The sequence below is a fragment of the Chelonia mydas genome, chromosome 3, assembly GCF_015237465.2.
Source record: "Chelonia mydas isolate rCheMyd1 chromosome 3, rCheMyd1.pri.v2, whole genome shotgun sequence".
Classification (NCBI taxonomy): Eukaryota; Metazoa; Chordata; order Testudines; family Cheloniidae; genus Chelonia; species Chelonia mydas.
In genome coordinates, this window is record NC_057851.1 from 140,625,371 (window position 1) to 140,646,393 (window position 21,023).

General features: G+C 42.4%; 1 protein-coding gene across 1 annotated transcript in view; it reads left to right on the plus strand.

Annotated features, from left to right (window-relative positions):
- Window positions 1-16,415, plus strand: part of LOC102945628 (maestro heat-like repeat-containing protein family member 1) — a 67,070-nt gene extending 50,655 nt beyond the window's left edge. Inside the window, exons 31-43 of the mRNA XM_027820480.3 lie at window positions 608-762; window positions 1,636-1,786; window positions 2,289-2,482; window positions 2,934-3,071; window positions 3,193-3,310; window positions 3,986-4,126; window positions 4,991-5,167; window positions 6,434-6,592; window positions 6,864-6,986; window positions 7,341-7,443; window positions 8,731-8,796; window positions 13,789-14,136; window positions 15,609-16,415. Of these exons, the coding sequence (XP_027676281.2) occupies window positions 608-762; window positions 1,636-1,786; window positions 2,289-2,482; window positions 2,934-3,071; window positions 3,193-3,310; window positions 3,986-4,126; window positions 4,991-5,167; window positions 6,434-6,592; window positions 6,864-6,986; window positions 7,341-7,443; window positions 8,731-8,796; window positions 13,789-14,111 (1,848 nt within the window). The 3' untranslated portion in view covers window positions 14,112-14,136; window positions 15,609-16,415. The remainder of the gene's footprint in view (window positions 1-607; window positions 763-1,635; window positions 1,787-2,288; window positions 2,483-2,933; window positions 3,072-3,192; window positions 3,311-3,985; window positions 4,127-4,990; window positions 5,168-6,433; window positions 6,593-6,863; window positions 6,987-7,340; window positions 7,444-8,730; window positions 8,797-13,788; window positions 14,137-15,608) is intronic.
- The last annotated feature ends 4,608 nt before the right edge of the window (window positions 16,416-21,023 follow it).

Below are 21,023 nucleotides of genomic sequence, written 5' to 3' on the forward strand. Positions count from 1 at the left end.
ATGCAAAATGTTATAGAGGGGTCATATTGTCCTCTCTCCCAACAAGACTTTAGATTTCCTCAACTGATTGTTGTTTTGTCTTAACCTGAAATAAGCCATGTAACAGAAATATGTTTGCTGTTTTGGGGAGGGTAGGTGTATGTATGTATATATAGATAGATGTGTGTGTGTGTGTGTGTGTGTGTGTGTGTGTGTACACATACATATGTGTGTGTGTGTGTGTGTGTATATATATATATATATATATATATATATATAAAATTATTTGTATAAAAGACATAAGTGTGTGTGTGTGTGTGTGGATAGGTAGGTAGGTAGGTAGAAAAATTCCAACTGTAACTCTGCCTGCCCAAAAAAGGGTTTTGTCTGGGAATATATTTACCTATCTGCTGTTTCTCTGGGAGTCCCCTGCACTCCAGAAATTGACCTGTTTTGTTCTTTAGGAAGGTGTCTTCTTTGGAGAGGGGAACTCATCCTATTGCTGAGTGATCATCACTGAGATTTAAACTCACCACGAGGGGGATAAAGAACAAGATCCTCCATCCCAAACATACAAACACATACACCCAAATATAGGAAAAAACCTTTAACTCTGCTTTTCCTGCAGGTAGATGACACTCTGACTGGCATTTACCAGCGCCTCAGCCTCATCCATGAACCCATTACGAGGCAGGAAATGTTGCGGGCAGTGTGCTTCTTGGCTGGAAACAACACCAAGAAAGTGGTGTCTATCCTGTTGGACCACGCTCTCCCATGGGACAGGTAGAAAGCTTGCCAGTGCTCTTTCTGTGTTGGGTCTCCAAATGTATGTTCCTTCTTTCTCTTTGTTTCAGCATTTTAAGCACTTGGATTTCATGTTACGCTCCCCATTGCACTGGGTTGTGATTAGAGCTAATTGAAAAATAGGATATAATTTTCACAAAAAAATTCATCTTCTATTTGGCAAAAGTTGAAATTTTAACAACAAATTCGGTCAATTTTTAAAAAGTTTTTGACCAGTTCTAGTTGTGATTAATTATTTGATGTGTTATAATCTATACTGTGTGATAGTGGCTGTTGACTGTATGGAAACGACATGGCTGGCTTTACTGGAAACCATGAGACAGCTTACTTTCCTGGTGTAATAACACACAGTTGTGGCAAATGGAACCAGTGTCATGTCTATATGATTGGTGGGGAATCCCTTCTTCCTTGTTTTTTCCTTTCCCAGGACACATTGTTTCTTACTTCTCTGCTCTCTGACCACGGGTATGATTCCACTGAAGACATCATCAATGTATTTGGATAGGGAGATGAGTTATAGCAGTATAGGTTTGATCCACGTAGAAGGTCCATTCATGAGGGATGCATCATATCTAGTGGTCTGAGCACAGAGCTAAGCATGAGACCCCTGGGTTCTTTACCCAGCTGTCAGTCTCTCATTGTTTGACCATGAGCAAATCACTTTATAGCTCTGAGATTCGGTTTCTTCATCTGTAAAATGGGAATAATTATATTTACTCACAGTACTGCACATAGGTGTTGTGAGGCTTGTTTCACTGCAGCCCTCTGAGATCTTTGAATGGAAGTTGTTATAGACTGTGTGTTGTTATAGAAGTACAAAGTATTATTTTAATTGGGCCTCTAAATTTGTAGCAACACAACTGAGATATGGAGGTTCCTGGGCACCAGAAGAGAAACCACCCTCAATGTTCTTCAGCTGCTGATAACAATCCTGGAGGAGAAACCAGTCCAAAAAGTCAATAGCAGTATCTCTGATGATGAGACCTCCCTCCAGCCTGTTGCTGTGAGTATCTGGGCATTTCATAGGCTGTTTTTTTTTTGACCGGAAAAGGCAGAACTAGAAAAGCAAAGCCTTTAGGGATGTTTTCTTTTTAGTACTACAGACGCCCCCCAACTTACGCAAGCGTTCTGTTTCAGAACGCCTTGCATAAGTCAAAATTTGTGTAAGTTGGAAATGTATCTCCAGCCATTACACAAAAAAACAAACAAAAAACCCTCCTATTTCTAGCTTATGGAAGTTTTTCCGTAAGCTTGGGTTTGCGTAACCTGGGGAGCATCTGTATATAAGGGGGACTGCCCTGTAGGGAAGGGGGGACACTCTGCTGTCCCCTCAGGGCCTGGAAAATTCCTCATTTGATCACAGATTTATACTGGCCCTCCCTTTCCTTAAAGCCTCGAGAACTTAGATGAGCTTTGTGTCTGAGTATCCTGGGGAGTCAATTTAACACCCTTTGCATTTCTTTCTAAGAAAAAAGAGTAACAGAATCTTCTTTTACCCTCTTCAGGTAACGTGTGCACTGTGTGAGATGCTCTCGGTCCCTGGCTGCAGAGATGCAGTGCAGGAACTTTACCCCCGCCTCTTATTGGCAGTGCTTAGTCATGTCCAGCGAGTCATCGAGCAGAACCCATTAGAGAACATGGTGGTCTACAGGAAAGAGTGTGGCCAGGGGCACAGGCCCAAGGCATTCGATCCTTCCAGGTAATTACTGAAAAGTCAAGGTTCTTATTAGTCTGGTTGTAACTCCTATAGTATTTCTGTACTGATGAGCATGTGTGGTTTATCTCACTGTGTGTTACATTTCCATGCAGTCAGCAGGGCTCCCTTACTTACAAAGAATGGACAAAATGGATAGTCTTTGTATCATGCATACAGAAACTAAGTGCAATATCTGAGCAGAAATGAGAAGAAATGGCTCCCACAGTCCTTCTCCCATTACTTCAATATTCACACCTAGATTAAATAATCACTCAGCTCTCCCTTCCCATTTCTGGTCTCTACACTCTCTTGTTAATATTACACAGGGTGCTGAGGATGCAGGTTATGTTATGTTATAATACAGTATCTGTGTCTTGGGGTTTCTATAGACTCACGTAGCTACTAGGAGTGGCGCTGACGTCACTCAGTAACACTGGCATTGTTTTTAATCTAGCTGTGCTCTGGAGGCTGTGAAGACCATGCTCTCAGGTGCTGGTTACTTTGAGGTGTTAGACTGTGTGGAGGAACACAGAGGGTGGGACCTGCTGTCCAGCCCCAGTGACTACTATTGTGGAATAATGGAGATCACAAGGTAAGAGACAAAAGCCACTCATTCATCAGCCTGGAACCAGTTGGGGTCTTTGCTCCAGGAACTTGCTACACAATTCATTTTTCACCTGATAACACACAGGTATGTTTGTGTCCTGTTGCAGTGCCATGGTGAAGCATTTCAAGCCTCTTCATCTGCACAGGATTTTTAACAAGCTGATCCCGCTGCTCAACAGTGAGAATGAGCATGATAAAATTATGTCCAGGGCCTTCTATGCTCAGGTAAGTTTCTTTAGCTGTTTGCAGAGCTGGAGTTCTAGAGAACATCTTGCTCCAGGCCTATTCCAAAAGTGAATGGGGCATATGCAGTAGAAGATTTCAACAGCAAGTATTGTTGGGATGGAGACAGATCACCTAGGAGATGGTTCTAGCTCTCTTGGACCATATTAAATGGTACATTTTATCTGTGGTTTTCATTTTTCAGTTCTTGGGGGGTCATCTCTATTAACCCCCGGGGGGAGGGATAGCTCAGCGGTTTGAGCATTGGCCTGCTAAACCGAGGGTTGTGAGTTCAATCCTTGAGGGGGCCATTTAGGGATCTGGGGCAAAAATTGGAGGACTTGGTCCTGCTTTGAGCAGGGGGTTGGACTAAATGACCTCCTGAGGTCCCTTCCAACCCTGATATTCTATGAAATGACCCCTAATCTAATTCAGTGAAATCCATCACTTCTACCATTTCAGTAAGGGAGATTTCCCTTCAAATCTAAACATTAGTCTGATCTTGAGAACAGCTGTTTAACCCAGAGCTCAAAATGGCTGGCTTAAACCTCTGGGTGAGGTGTGAGTTTTCTCGACGTGACAAAGTTTATTTCTCAGGAAAAAGATGCTATCTATCCAGAGAATAGAACTGGAAAGCCTGTTGTTAATTGGCTGTGTCTCACTTTGTGTTGCTTGTAGCTTCTCTGGCACCGTTCTGTGGCCCAGAGTCTGGAACTCGACGTCTTGGCCCCACTGAAAAAATGGATCCAAGAGCCAAATCCCATCATGAGGCTGCTGGGACTCAGAGGAATTAGTAATTTAGCTCTCCATACAGGGAAGGTGAGAGAGATATTATTCAATTATAAAACAAACCCCAGAAAAATACACTAGAAAAGATGGTAACTCAGAACCGAATGCAGAGCAATTATGTGAGAACTAAGGCACTTGCGTTGGTGTCACTGAAACAGAGTAAAACCAAACCAAGAAGAAATAAAATTACTGGATTTGATCGTGGCTTGGGAGGTAACACTTAAATGAGTTCCAGTAGGTGACAATGCAGTCCTGGAATGAGGAAAAAATTATCCTTTCATTGTAAAACACACATTAGAAAAGGGATATAATAAACATAAAATAAGACATTGTATAGTACATTGTTCTGTCACTGGTAATTTTTAGAGTTGATTGCATAATGAAAAGCCATGTTTATTAATTTTTTAGTGAATAACCCACTCTACCCTGGTTAACTGGAATTCATAGTGTCACACAATTGGTTATTTGTGAATATTATGATGACTGCCAGTATGGAAATATTCATAAATCCTTAAAGTGTCACAAACTTGTAATGGAAGTTTGTTATTCAGGACTGGATACTCACCTTTCGTTGATCTCCAGTTAAATAAGTTGAGTCATCAATCAGGCAGCAGAAACTGAACTTTGTGATCAATCACAAATCCTGAGTTATGGATAACTGGAGCAGGCAGTTGGCAAACTGTGGATAAGCCACTCGTAGTCTGAAAATTATTTGTTCAGACAATCCAGGGAATACTTACATTTGTTACATTTGCATCTTCCAAAATGAGAAATAGTTTACAAATTACTAATTAATCCCTCCGCCCCCAAAGACTAAATTAATTGCATTTTTAGTTTGACTAATCCTATTCTACCAGTTCTCGTAGCTTTTAACAGGCTGCTGCTTCTGTGCAGGCGACACATCTCAGAAATCACCTTCCAGTCCTCCGGGAGTTCTTAAAAGAGAAAGAGGAGAGGATTGCAGAGCAGGCCGTGAAAGCCCTACGAAATATCATTTACTACATGGAAGGGGAAGAGGTCAAGGTTGCATTCTGCCATATCGTCCGGCCTCTTTGGCAGCTAATTACTGATGTAAGGCAATACCCTGAATGACTCCACATGTGTGCACAGTATTGTGCAAAGGAGTGTGGTAGTTACAGAGAATACAGTGAATGGAGTGGCTGAAGGCACAGAGCCTCCAATACTTGTTTGCTTGTTTAGGTCGCTTTGAGTATATGGGCCTGTGCTGTTCCCGCCTTTCATATGACGAGCACTTTCACAAAGCACGACTGATGAAGAGTCAAAAATTCTTCAGAATACAAATAATCAACAAGCAAGGCACAGCAGACAGTGCAGTAATGCTGAGAATCCTACAGACAGGGCATAGAAAAGGCCTATTAAGTCACTTCCATATCTGAGAGAGCAAATGGACATTTGTTCCTTCAGGGCTTTCTCTAATCTAATTTTTTAAATAATTAAAACACACAGATTTCCACCATTTCCCTTGGGAAACCTCCAGAGTCCAAAAGACCCTCAATGATAGGACATGTTTCCAGTTGGACCAAGCTACATTGTCCTTTCATCTCATTACCCCTAATTATATCTGTTTGCAGGGCCATAAATAGAGCCCAGCAACCCAGGTAATATGTATTGAGCAGGCCACAGAATTCTACCAACACATCACTGATCTAGCAGAACTTCAGGTACAAGGCAGAGTGTTGTGGACTGAATAAAAGATCTTGTTACTAATCGGTCTTGCTTGCTTTTGTTGCTCTCTTTTCATTTTCCATTCATTCACAGCAATTTTTTCTTTCTTTATGTATATTTCTGGTGTATGTTTTTTCAAGCTAATTTTTCGATATTGGTTAATAATCCCTTCTTTTCCTCCATCCTCTTATTCCCCCTTTCTTTTAGTATTTTGGTGTTATCTCCCTCCTTCGCCCATATTCTTTTTTAATCTTTTTCCTTTCATGCCTTCCTCATCCCTTACCTTTCTTTCCTCATCTTCCCTTGTTGTACATACTCTTTCCTTTCTGTTGATTCCTTGGTGCTTTCTCATAGACTGCCAGCAAGAGTGCTGGTGGTGGTCATGATTTTTGTGATATGGACCTCAGAAAACTCAATCAAATCACCAAACAGCCATAGGACCAAGTCCACCACAATAAGACGATTCATATGCTGTGGTAGTGCTGACCGACATGTAGATTATGCTGCTTTGCACCTTGCCTCTCTTCATCTAAAGATTGTGCTAATTGACAGTGCTGATGATGTCACTTATGTTGTGTGGAGATAATTGCAGTAGTTGATTGCAGGAGTCTTTCACCCTGAGAGGTTTCTCCATCTTTGTGTCATTCACAGGAGAGAGAAAAAGTGCGCATTTCTGCCATCATTGCCTTTGGCAAAATGCTGAAATGTGTGAACAAATATAAACCTGGACCTGTCATCCATAATGAAATCTACTGTGCTCTGGTGCCTCTGATGCTGGTCATGCAGAGGAATAATCATGAGATACTCAAGGTGAGTCAGAGCTAAGGAACCTGAATTTTCAGGACCTCCAGCCATGTGGAAGTTCCTCTCTACAGCCGTGTTCCCGTCGAGAATCTTATCCTCAACCATCCTCAATCTTACCCTGTGACGAGAGGCAAGAGGTACCTGACCTGTCCCTTCACTTCCCATGTCCCAGGAGTCTTTGACCTTATTCTTCATTCCGGTTGTATTTTCTCACCAATCATCAGCTTTCAATTTTTGTAACCTCAGGAACTCCTCCATGTCTTTCTTTATCTTGCAGGCATGTGGAGACACCTTGGCAGAGTGTGCACAGGTAATGGGATGGAACCAGCCCAGGAACTTATTCAGACAAATGACACTGAGTGATCATCTTCAGGTCTTGCAAGAGATGTGCAAATTTCTGGTCAGTGCACTCTGGGTTTTCAATGGGGTTGGGAACAGGAAATTCGACTTCCAGTTTTTAAAAGAATGTCTCTTTGACTCTAAATGCTTCTTTTACTGTAGGGACATTCCTAGCATCAGTGCCTACTGGTCAGTACCAGATTTCATATCATCAAGGTCAGGATGTGAGAGCCTTGAAAGCATAACTAAACTAGTCCCACAATCATAGGTGGTTAATGAATCCTCTCTTCACTTAAATCCAAGCTGTGTGAAGGTGTCCTTTGATCCAGGGACAGTGGTGAGCTCCATGCTGTCCCACATGACTGGCCCAAGTGGGAAGGAGAGTCTTTCCTGTGTATCTCTTGTTGTTTTCTAGGTGAGGAAATGCAGGAGAATGGTGGGGGACTTCTTACTTGGGAGCATAGCCTACCTAAAGAACCCACAGCCCCTTTTACGAGAGGCAGCAGCCAGGGTTATAGGTAAACAAAATGGCTCAAACCCATTTTTTTCATCATTCTGCTCTGTTACCTCTAGCTGTGAGAACTGCATCCTTGGCTCCTAAGTTACTGAACTGAATCAGACCCCAGGGGTTTATACAAAAAATGGGGCAATTGATGTCCTAACCCCCTATTCCTCTGCATCTAGAAGACTCCCTCTCTCCTGATACCCCAGAGAATCTCTCTTTTCTTCTTTCTAGAGCAGTGGTTCTCAACCCATTTATCATTGCGGGCCACGGGCTGAGAACCACAATGCCCCTACCCTAAAATAGCCCACAGTCCTCTATGCCCAGCATCCCCGCCCAGAATGGGGCCAGGAGTGGAGTCCTGGGTGCAGGCTGGGCAGGTGGCTGGGAACCACACCACAGCAGGGAGCCAGGCAGCAGCTGGGACCCCCAGCACCAGCCAGGAGCAGAGCACCTGGAGGGGTCGGCAGCCAGGACCCGAGAAGGGGGTCAGGAGCAGAGCCCCACCTAAAACCTAGGGCAAACCCCTAGTTCCTAGAGCCCTCCCCGACAAAAAACCTACCCACAGACCCACTCTCCCACCCCCTATCCCACTGCGGCACTTTCCAGTCCTCTGCTGGCAGGAGTGCTGGTGTAGGCTGCAAGATGCTGTCTTCCCCTCAGCCAGCCCTGCTCCCTGCCAGACCAGAGTGGAGGAGTACTTGTGGCATCTTAGAGACTAACCAATTTATTTGAGCATAAGCTTTCGTGAGCGACAGCTCACTTCATCGGATGCATGTATTTTCCACAGTATGCATCCGATGAAGTGAGCTGTAGCTCACGAAAGCTTATGCTCAAATAAATTGGTTAGTCTCTAAGGTGCCACAAGTACTCCTTTTCTTTTTGCGAATACAGACTAACACTGCTGTTACTCTGAGACCAGAGTGGGAAATTTTGAATTTTTTTTAGCACACAGCTGGGCTGCAGCTATATGCTAATTGGGCCACGCATTAAGAACTGTTGTTCTAGAGGAATTGCCCTACCTTTGCTCCTCTTCAGCTGGTCCTATGGGAATTTCTTTAGAGATCAGATCTTCAGATGTTATAAGTGGGTGCAGCTCCACAGAAATCATTTTACACTCTCTGAGGGCCTGGCCTCTAGTCTCCTTTAGAATTTGGTCTCTTGGGAACTTCTTAGGAAACTTGGGATTTGGGGGATTTGTCAGATTTCCTGAGAGAGTGTCTTCCTACTCCCTTCATTTGGGAGGAGTGAAACTTTAGAAGTTAGGTGCAGTACCTGATTTTAGTTTTTATTGCATATCTAGAGTTCACAATAAAGAATTTGAACTTAATTCAAGTCGACAGAGATGATGTGATGCTACTGCTCAATGGTAAGGAATTGCTTGTGATCCAGGTTCTTTTGCAATCTATAATGCACCTTCATTTGTGTTATCAGATGACCTCTGCCTCCCCCACCCACCTGACCTTTGGTAATTCAGTAATTCAGGAGGAGTTTATAGAAATGGAGACAGAACCGATTATATTTTAAAATAATAATTAGGGCTATAAACAGAGAGAGTGCTATTATAGATACTTGTTCACTTGTTCTCATTTATTACTATACGAGGGCAAACTACAATATTTGTAATGAATAATTTATTCAGTAAATGTTGCCCTTTAGTTTGCTTGCAAATTATTTGTGAGCAGACTTCAATTTTCTCGAGATTTTGTTCATTATTCCAAAAATGCAAACCATACTGTTCATACAAGCCTCATTCAGCCTATGAGTTCTCATTGATCTGCTCTGCTTGTTTTGTTTTTATTTATTTACTATTCATTATTTGCTATTTTTGTGGTAAGTGGTTGCTCACACAAATCACATGCTGTTTCTTCTTCCTGAGTGGAAGAATGAAACTTCTGTAAACAGGAGGGGGGAAATCAAAGGTTTCCAGTTGTTCATGCACACACTTGCAGTGCGGATCTTCCTATGGTTGCTTATTTTCACAAATCATAGAATCATAGACTTTAAGGTGCTTTGTGAGGAAAAAAGATCATCCCTGGCTAACAAAAAATAAAAAGGGTCACAAATCAATCATTTTTTAAATGAACAGTTATTTGTGAATATTCTTTTAGCATTTGCTCAGCTCAGCTCGTAATCTTCTGAAAAAATCTTACGAAGACTTTAACTTTCCATGTTTAGTCTCAACCCATAGGTGAACATTTCTGAAAATGCTGAGGAAGATCCCTTTGGCTACTTTTTAAATTAAAAGAAAGTTAAGTTTTTATTCATCAATAACTCATAACAGCTCAATTTTAAATCTTTGCCCAGCTAGTTTTGCATGATGAGTTAAAATAAGTTTTGGGGGAAATAATTAAACTAAAGTTAAAAGTGATTGTAAAATAGCACCAGAGCATGCTCAGTGAGCATGTGTTAAGATTTTGATGAAAACTAAAAAAGTATTACTGTTTATTATTTGTATTACAATAACAGCCAAAAGTTCTTATAAGGATGAAGGGCTAAGTTCTGTATAAACACAAAATAAAAGTCAGTCCCTGCACTGAAGAGCTTACAGTCTTAGAAGGACTGTCCTCTACTTGTTTTCATTAGAGGACTGAGGGAACTACATGTTTTCCGTTACAATGGGGCCAGCATGGACAGGGTTCCTTGGTGGAGCAATTTGCAGGTGGGAAATTGGAAATCTCTCATTGAAAACAGAATTTCCTGTAAAATTGCTGTGAAATCAGGGATAACAAAATTATGGACACTTAAAAAAAAGTTGATCCTGGCTCCTCCCATTGCTATATGTATTTCAATTGTGAGTTAAATGTATATCTAAATCTGTGCAATGGGCATGATCATCAGAGTCTTGGGTGAAATCTTGCCCCCACTGAAGTCAATAGCAACAGAATTTCACTCTTTGCTTTCAAATTCCCTCTGCCTTTGGGTCTGAAGTGCCTCTGCGTTTCCAATGGCAAAAAGTAGAAGCAGTAAGCATAGAACTGGAGGAGTTGCTAAGCAGCACGCTTCTGTCTTTTGCTCAAGCCTGTGGAAGTCATTGTGTTGCTGCTCTGTGGTGGTGTGCTCCATTGATCGGGAAGGAATGAGCCAGGAGAAGCAGCTACTCTCCATGGCATCTCTGTGTGACATATCCAAGCAGCATTAAGTCACCCCCATCCTCCCAGAAGGAAGCTTTGTGCAAGGAGGGAAGCCAGTAGGTTGATAGCTTTTGCAAGAGCCATATTAATAGGGAAGATAAAGAAGCAGGGAAGTACCACAGAGGGGCCAACTTTTCTGGCAGAGTCCCTGGCATCTATATAGTCTAAAGGCCTTGCTTTTTGTTTGTTCTCTGAGGCCTCAATCTCCTTCTGGTCCAGGGGACCATGCAGCAGCATGTGATGCAAGTTGGACTTCTTGATCTTTTCTTCTGCCTCTTTCCCTTCTGTGAAAAAGCTGTTGGGAGGGGAGGGCTGGTTAGACGGGTTTAAATTCTTACACTCCTTTAACTAATTTGTGGGATTTAACATATTTTTCAATTAATTTAGTGTTGAAAAATGCCAAACTGACATTGACCACCTCAGAGAGTTGAAATCTTCCGATTAATCTGCAGAATAGGTACTGCATGAGCGGTGACCATGAGTGGTTCCCCGCCCCACATATTGCCTCACCAATGTGCTTCAACCTGGACTGGGAGAGACATCCTCGAGGGTTGAGACTAGAGTTTGGGCTCCAGGGGCCATACCTTTTTGTGGCATCTTTGCTGCAGGTGTCTAGAAGGGTGCAGTTTGCTGTATACTTGTGTTTGAAATCTGTCCAGTAAGTTACCGGACTGAGATGGCAATAGTTTTATTATAAATAATTCCTATATTTTTTGCAATAAATCACCAGAAATGGATGGGTCTTATGCAAGAGTTCAACAAAAATATGTAATATATCATTAGAAAGAATTTATTCCCTGGAGGACTGAAGGATTGCCACCCTTGTACCAATTTTTTTAAATGGTGCTAAGGGAAATTCTAAGAATATATTGACAACTTACTTCAGTGCCTGGGAAAAATAGATCAGAAAATGGTTACATTAATAAAGCATTTAGAGGAGTGATGTCCAGATAATCCAGGATCAGTAATGGTAGCATAGTTTCTGTCATGGTAAATACTTCCTTTCTAAGATGACAGAATTGTTTGAAAGAGTTAAGAAAGTAGCGGATAAACGAGGAAATAAATGTGTTTAGCTTTTCAAAAGGCTTTTGATAAAGTCCCTCACAAAAGACTGTTAAGGAAACTTAGTAACCAGAGAGCAAGAAGTAAATTTTTGGCATATATTAATAACTTGTTAAAAGACAAAAAGCAACACAAAAAGCATGTTGCAGTCTCTCAAGGATCAGTAATAGGACCTGTTTTCAATATGTTTAATATCCTCATAGGAAGATGGGATGAATAGTGAGGTGGTGAAATTTGCTGATGACTCAGTCATTTAGATTAATCAAGACTTGGAAGAATGAAGAGGAATTTTATAAGTCTAGAAAATTGGGCAACATGACAGAGGAGAAAATTCAGTATAGATAAATGTGGGCACATTGAAGGGCTATGAACTGGTCGTAACCCCTCAGGAAGGGGACCTAGATGTCATTATGAACAGCTCAGAGAAGACTCAAAAGTGCTGGGATACATTGGACAGTAGCTTTTTAGCACTTTCTAATGAAGATAACTTTATTTATCTTGAGGTGGTGTCAAGTTAATTTATTTTCTTGGCTCTGCAGTGTACAATTGACCATATTTTGATGTTTTACCTTGGTTTGTTAATATATATATATATCCCTTATATTTATAAAAATATAAGGGACCTAATTCTGCTCCCACTGACAGGTATAAAACGGGAGAACCTCTATTAAAGTCAGTGAGCAAGATTTGGCCATCTGGCTGAGTTGCACTTGCCACAGGCCTGGAGGCAGGGCAGGGGTGGTTTATATCACCTCTGCTGCTCCCTAATCCTTGGGCTGCTCTTGTATAGTCTTAGGGCTGCTCTAAATTGCATGCCCCTGGGCAATGGCCCTCCTGGCAGGCCCCATTTCCCTTGGTCAGGCCCCACTGCTGAGGGGTGAGGATAGCACTGAGCCACTACGGGCTCTGCCTCTCTTGGGAATACCCCTTCCACTAGGGAAGTGCTCAGGAGACCAATTAAAACAGCTCTATGGCCCCTGTGCCCCAGTGGGCTGGCAAAGAGGGGCCAAGAATCTAGCCCAGTAGTGTCACACTTATGTAAAACCAGTGTAACTGAGATCAGAATTAGGCCCATAATATTATTTCCCTTATGATATGGTATTACATACCTAGCTTAAGGGCATATTGAGTTTTTATTTGCTTTCTTCTGAAGCATCAAGTACCAACCACTGCCATGATAGGATAGTAGGCTAGATGGACCATTAGTCTATTCCACTACAACGCCTTTTGTATGCCTTTTGTATTTCACATAGCTATCCAACAGAAAAGTCATTTACAAATTGTAGATCCAGGCTGAATTCGAACCAATGATGAAAATGAAAGACTCTATAGACCTGTCCCAATCCTCACCACTGCAGTCTTTATTCCTATTTAAAATAGATTCAAATGAGGTTTATAAAATAAATTAGAAATGGGGAAAAAAAGAGATATTTCAGGAATGTTCCCTACAGTGCTTTGTGTCGTCATGTGGTAAACATCAGTCCAGTCATAGGGCATCCAGCCCTTTTTTCGTCAAGACTATACTACAGTTTGAAAGACTTCACTATTCGTAATTTTTTTCACATTTGGCCTACATCTTTTGTGCTTAATGTCATCCCATTATTTCTAGTTACACCCCTTTACAATTCCTAACCCCTCTTCTGATAGGATAGTTCCCAGGTGTGAGTGTGTTCTGTTTGCGCTGAAGAGGTTCCAACTTTTCCATTTACAGAGCGGAAATGAGGACTTCACAAATTGAACTCGATGGTTCTCAATCTATGACATTTAATGTGATGACTGAATGCTTTGGCCTGAAGGTGGTGACGAGGGGTGAGGAAGGCTAAATGCTCATCCTGGCACACAGGGCAGATTAGAAATAATATATATTTTCTGCTTCTACTGCTGGGATATGGCATGGGGCCCAGGAAAATGGCATAAGATAATGGAGCCTAATGAAATGTCATCTCATTGATATAGATATATAAAAAGATCTTCTACACTTTCCACAGTATGCATCCAATGAAGTGAGCTGTAGCTCACGAAAGCTTATGCTCAAATAAATTGGTTAGTCTCTAAGGTGCCACAAGTACTTCTTTTCTTTTTGCGAATACAGACTAACATGGCTGTTACTCTGAAACTTCTCATTGATACTGTGAGCCTTGACATTCATTTCTTCTTGGTTTCAGCTCTTGATGATCTCAAATATGACCCTGTAGCCTCAGTCTGCATTGCAGCTATAGACACCATAACAAATATTGAGACAGCTTGTTTGCCTGAAGCAGAGTCTCTCTCCAGATTGAGGAGGTTTTTCTGTTCTCTGCCTGTTCAAAGAAAGAGGAAGATTTTTAAAGACGGAGAAATCCCATTAAAGTTCAAGTCCAGCTCAAAGCAATTGAGAGGCAAAACCGTCCCTGAAGATACCTTAGCAGCAAGCCAAGAAGAAGGGGGAAAGAGCATGAAACAGAAGCTATGGAAGCTCACAAGGAATATGAAAAGGGAAAGACTCTAATGTTGTGGAAATACCTTCCTCAAAGGTATTTTCTACCCTCTCACATCCCAGTAATTATTGATTCTGTTGAATATCCTACTGAGAGAAGTCATGTGAACTAGAATGGGAGGACTGCCACTCCCCAACTACATCTGATGGGTTACAGTTGTTGAACCTGAGACAAGAAATCCCATTGTATCTTCCATATTAACCCTCCTGGAATGTGTTCAAGATCCCATTCTCCAGATATATCCGATACATACTTCGATCTAGTCCACTGTATTCATGTAGCCATAGGCCTCAGAGAACCCCATTCACCAAACCAAGTGAGGATGTTATTTATTTATCACGGAGAAGAGAAGGCAGGCAATATACCTGTAAGGGTATCTTAGTTTTTTGTTCAGAATCAGTGATTTAGAACATTTGTTAATTTCGCAAAAAGAAAAGGAGTACTTGTGGCACCTTAGAGACTAACAAATTTATTTGAGTATAAGCTTTCGTGAGCTACACTGAATGCATCCGGTGAAGTGAGCTGTAGCTCACGAAAGCTTATGCTCAGATAAATTTGTTAGTCTCTAAGGTGCCACAAGTACTCCTTTTCTTTTTGGGAATACAGACTAACACGGCTGCTACTCTGAAACCAACCATTTGTTAATTTGTAACTCTGAAGTTTCAATGTAAGAATATTCCACTAGAACACCTATGAACAGGGATAGAGAGCAAAGTTAAGGGCTTTTTTTGTGTGGAACTTTTAGTCCAAATTTCCTAACTTTGAAATGGTTGTCCTATGATAAAGATGAAGTTATTTTCAATTATTGGATATTTGTTTACAAACAGAATTCTGCCTCAGTCCGTCCCCGCCCCCGGCCCCAGCCCCTGAAAATACAGTGCCTGCCATTAAAACCTTAGCATCTGTCAATCTGGTTTTTTGCATTCAGATTTTGAGATCTTATAATCTCCACTTCTTGTTTATTGCCAATAGGTGGTGATAGTGCACTCTGCATACAGAAGCCCAAGTTTGTCCACTTTCTGGTCCCATGTTAGTTCCTTTTGCCCCAGTTCAGCCAGAGCTTCAGTGCTGAAGGAATCTGATTACTAACAGAAGTGGCGATTGCATGCCACCATGTTGCATCTACAGGCTTCTCTGCATAGCGGCTCTGGCCGTACTTTTGTGTCTGTGACCCGGAAAATATATTCCTCCTTCCTTCCGAAAAATGTAAAAATGTTCAGTTATTTTGCAAAGGTGCATTTACCAAGATGGCTTGTGTTCCTGGTCTGGATTTTGGTCTTTTATGTAGTTCACTCTTTGGAATGAATTAAAGAATTTATCCAGAAGAAAATGAAGGAAAATCAGGAAAAATTACATTGTATTTGTTGATTGCTATTCTGGCACCAAAGTAAAAATGATGGTGGCACTTCCCTTTTACAGCTTCCATATTGGTAGCAAGCAGTGGGGATGTGCACGCAGCATTGCAGTAAGTGTTCTTGTTAACCCATGCTACTTTCCTTACCTCACAGGTGCTGTAGCTGCCTGTTAAAATCAGAAATTGACTGTGCTGATGGGTCTGCAAACCCTCCAGTAGCTGCTAAGAGAGTGAAAAAGCAGAGTCACCCAGAGCAGCTGCTGAACCAATTGAGGGAGGAAGAAAAGAGTCAGGGGATAGTTTCCACCTCATTTGGCAGTGGGACTTGAGGAAGTATTCAGGTCTGATGGACATGAAGGAGAAGGACACAGAAGATGCAGGAACAGACGCACGGGACAAGGAAAGTGACACCCTCAAGCCATTTCTTCGGAGCACAAAGCTGGAGATGGAGAGGGTCAGACCTGGAGGGGGGAGTGCACACAATGCAAAAGGGACCTACAAAATCAGGCCGTGGTTATTCTCTACATGACAGAGGGTTTCCATACTGTCCTGCCATCTGCCTACCACATAACCAAACATTATCTACCATCAGCTTTACTCTAGCAGTTACCACTTCAGTTACCTCCTACAAGCTATACCCTCCTCCTAGCACAAGTGCCAGCACTGTAGTCTGGTTGTGTCCCCGCTTCCTTCTGGCCAATAGCAATAGAGTTAATTTCCCCTCCCTCTGGTTTTGCTTTGTTTGCTAGTGTTCATTAACGGTTGTGGGGGTTTTAAAATAAATGTTGCAGTGCTATTTTTCTGGAGTGATCACCACCCTGTGAGCAAAGGTTGAGTGCCCAAAACGATCATTATAGTGCCTTTGTCTGTAATCACCCCGATCACCAGGCCCATCACAGGACCTTGCCTTGGCACCAGTCTAACTTGCGTGTAAATAAAATCAAGTTGTGAAATTACAGTAGCACTGGTGGATGTCATCCCTAACTATGTTGCCAGTTGTTGACAGCAGTAGTGGGTTCCTGAAACTCCATGGGCTTCTTACTAATAAAATGCTGCATCTTGCATTGCTTCTCTTATGAGCGGTAGCTGACTGCATACATCAAGACACAATGGCTGTCAATGAGAATCCAACCCAAAACCTTCAGCACCAAGACTACAGGTTTCTCTTGAGCTAAACTAACACTTTTATAGCTGTAAATTTGTAGCAGGCTGCTATAATCTCTGTCCCAATCAGCCATTAGAGGGGGAGACAAGCATGTGTACTGAGGGCTTAATCCTATTCTCCTTGTAGTCCATGGCAAAACTCCCATGGACTTCAGTGGAGGCAGGATGGTGCCTTATGCTAGTGTATTATATTTCCCCCATGCGCTCACAAATGTCAAAGGAATGTTACCTTTGCTAGACTGAATCAAACCAGTGGCTCATCTGTAGTGCAGTATCCAGACACCAACAATGGCAAGTATCAGCCTTCAGAAGAAGGTACAAGAAGCCTTTTCAGTAGGGAGTCAGGGAATAACTTAAGAGCAGAGGAAGTTTCCTTCTATACCCCATCAGTTAAGGGCTGCATTGTGCCCTTCCAATGTTATTTTTATTGATACTAATTTAACTCTGGATGTTGTTGTTATCCATATAAATATCTAATCCTTTTTTTTAATCCTGCCAAGCTTTTGGCCAAAATGGTGTCTTGAGGTAATGAGTCTCACAGGTAATTGTGTGTTGTGTAGAAGAGAAGTATTTTCTGCAATATTACAAAAAATACAGTCTGCGGCAATAATGAGTATAATCAGTGGATTTATTTGCTCAGAGAGGCATCTCCATCAAGTCTCGAGCTTGCCAAAGGCACATTTAATCAGCATTCTGCACCACCTCAGTCGGTGGTGGGAGCAACTTTTGTCCCCGGTGGTGTAAACCAAAGGAGTAGCAGGTGAGAAGCGTGTCTCATAATCACAGTGTAGCCAGACACCACATCTATTGCTACTGTGGGGAAAGAACAAAGTGCCATTCTGCCCTTTCTCAAACAGGCCCATGTTCTAGAAAAGGTGCATATCTTCAGATATTTTGGTCAACTTGCCTACGTGAACATCAGGCACCAGGCTTAGTAACACACCAGGGGTTGCCTCAATGGAGCAGTAACCCTTTTGATTCCTGGTCTCCACTGCTTCCTTGTGTGAATGCAGAATGGGTAAACCTCTTCCATCTGAAGCATTTCCACCATTTGGGAAACTCCTTTGGTGCTCAAACCCTTCCATTATCTTGGGGATATATATTGTATTTGGATCACATGCCTCTGCAGGACTTTGTTTATTGACAGACACATCTCTGTCACACAAGCACATGCTGTTTCCAGATCAAACATATGTGTCACTGAGTGGTAATCATCATTGGTTGCCAGCTTCCACAGTACCATATCCACTGTCTTTTCTACATTGATTTCCTGGTGCAAGTGCTAGACGAGCCAACTAGGGGGGGAGCTTTTCTTGACCTGCTGCTCACAAACAGGGAAGAATTAGTGGGGGAAGCAAAAGTGGACGGGAATCTGGGAGGCAGTGACCATGAGTTGGTTGAGTTCAGGATCCTGACACAGGGAAGAAAGGTAAGCAGCAGGATATGGACCCTGGACTTCAGGAAAGCAGACTTCGACTCCCTCAGGGAACGGATGGGTAGGATCCCCTGGGGGACTAACATGAAGGGGAAAGGAGTCCAGGAGAGCTGGCTGTATTTCAAGGAATCCCTGTTGAGGTTACAGGGACAAACCGTCCCGATGAGTTGAAAGAATAGTAAATATGGCAGGCGACCAGCTTGGCTTAACTGTGAAATCCTAGCGGATCTTAAACATAAAAAAGAAGCTTACAAGAAGTGGAAGGTTGGACATATGACCAGGGAAGAGTATAAAAATATTGCTCGGGCATGTAGGAATGAAATCAGGAGGGCCAAATCGCACCTGGAGCTGCAGCTAGCAAGAGATGTCAAGAGTAACAAGAAGGGTTTCTTCAGGTATGTTGGCAACAAGAAGAAAGCCAAGGAAAGTGTGGGCCCCTTACTGAATGAGGGAGGCAACCTAGTGACAGAGGATGTGGAAAAAGCTAATGTGCTCAATGCTTTTTTTGCCTCTGTCTTCACTAACAAGGACAGCTCCCAGACTGCTGCGCTGGGCATCACAACATGGGGAGTAGATGGCCAGCCCTCTGTGGAGAAAGAGGTGGTTAGGGACTATTTAGAAAAGCTGGACGTGCACAAGTCCATGGGGCCGGACGAGTTGCATCCGAGAGTGCTAAAGGAATTGGCCAATCTTTAAAAAAGGGAAGAAGGAGGACCTGGGAACTGCAGGCCAGTCAGCCTCACCTCAGTCCCCGGAAAAATCATGGAGCAGGTCCTCAAGGAATCAATCCTGAAGCACTTACATGAGAGGAAAGTGATCAGGAACAGTCAGCATGGATTCACCAAGGGTAGGTCATGCCTGACTAATCTAATTGCCTTCTATGATGAGATTACTGGTTCTGTGGATGAAGGGAAAGCAGTGGATGTATTGTTTCTTAACTTTAGCAAAGCTTTTGACACGGTCTCCCACAGTATTCTTGTCAGCAAGTTAAAGAAGTATGGGCTGGATGAATGCACTATAAGGTGGGTAGAAAGTTGGCTAGATTGTCGGGCTCAACGGGTAGTGATCAATGGCTCCATGTCTAGTTGGCAGCCGGTGTCAAGTGGAGTGCCCCAGGGGTTGGTCCTGGGGCCGGTTTTGTTCAATATCTTCATAAATGATCTGGAGGATGGTGTGGATTGCACTCTCAGCAAATTTGCGGATGATACTAAACTGGGAGGAGTGGTAGATAAGCTGGAGGGCAGGGATAGGATACAGAGGGACCTAGACAAATTGGAGGATTGGGCCAAAAGAAATCTGATGAGGTTCAATAAGGATAAGTGCAGGGTCCTGCACTTAGGACGGAAGAACCCAATGCACAGCTACAGACTTGGGACCGAATGGCTAGGCAGCAGTTCTGTGGAAAAGGACCTAGGGGTTACAGGGACGAGAAGCTGGCTATGAGTCAGCAGTGTGCCCTTGTTGCCAAGAAGGCCAATGGCATTTTGGGATGTATAAGTAGGGGCATAGCGAGCAGATCGAGGGACGTGATCATTCCCCTCTATTCGACATTGGTGAGGCCTCATCTGGAGTACTGTGTCCAGTTTTGGGCCCCACACTACAAGAAGGATGTGGATAAATTGGAGAGAGTCCAGCGAAGGGCAACAAAAATGATTAGGGGTCTGGAACACATGACTTATGAGGAGAGGCTGAGGGAACTGGGATTGTTTAGTCTGCAGAAGAGAAGAATGAGGGGGGATTTGATAGCTGCTTTCAACTACCTGAGAGGTGGTTCCAGAGAGGATGGTTCTAGACTATTCTCAGTGGTAGAAGAGGACAGGACAAGGAGTAATGGTCTCAAGTTGCAGTGGGGGAGGTTTAGGTTGGATATTAGGAAAAACTTTTTCACTAGGAGGGTGGTGAAACACTGGAATGCATTACCTAGGGAGGTGGTAGAATCTCCTTCCTTAGAAGTTTTTAAGGTCAGGCTTGACAAAGCCCTGGCTGGGATGATTTAATTGGGGATTGGTCCTGCTTTGAGCAGGGGGTTGGACTAGATGACCTCCTGAGGTCCCTTCCAACCCTGATATTCTATGATTCTATGATATGATTCTATGATTGGATTTTGATAAGGTTTTCACTTAAAATTTTACTTAGTCTTTTGCAACACATGTATAGGAATGAAAAATGGGTCTGTTCTGAACACTGTGAAAAGGAAACAACTTTGAAATTTTACAAAAAATAATTGTACGTATTTTTAAATGGCGCTACTTGAGTGAAAATGTCAAAACAGCATATTTTAAAGGTGTTACACACAGGAGTGCTGGTAAACTTGACTGAACTTTATTTCCTGCTTCCAGATGAAAATAATGCCTTATGCACCCCAGCCCAGGAAAGCAAAAGGACAGCATCTGTATACTTCATTTGGGAGTCACTGGTAGGAGGCAACAGAGAATTCAACAGAAGGCTTTTATCAAAAATGGGAAATTCTCCACAGACTGCTAATGTACCAGGGGTATCGAGAGCAAAAAAACCTTGACTTGCTTGAAAGGACCACCCTGGCCTTGTTTATGTGCCTTTGGACCCAGTTCTTGTCTCCAGATTTGTCACATCTGTGTAGTCAGCGGGCTTGAAGGGACAAGGCTGAGGCCAAAACTAATTAATACTTCTTAACAGTTTTGAGGGGGGGAAAAGCATGGATCCTCTAAACCTATGATAGAGCTATTTTGCTAATGCAAAATTACACTGATAATGATATTTTTTCACTTTGTCTAATCTGCCTTGTAAATGAGCATGACTCTCATTTTTAATTAATAAAAAACTATTGTACAAAGTTTCTTCTGTAAAATCCCACTATTTATATATGTGTATTACTGTTTGCTCTCTAATACAGAGGGTATACTTTTACTTTGGTTGTAAAATACTATATTTACAGTATATTGGCAGAAAGCTGGTTGCTATAAAATATCAACCTAAATTCTGTGCCAGAAT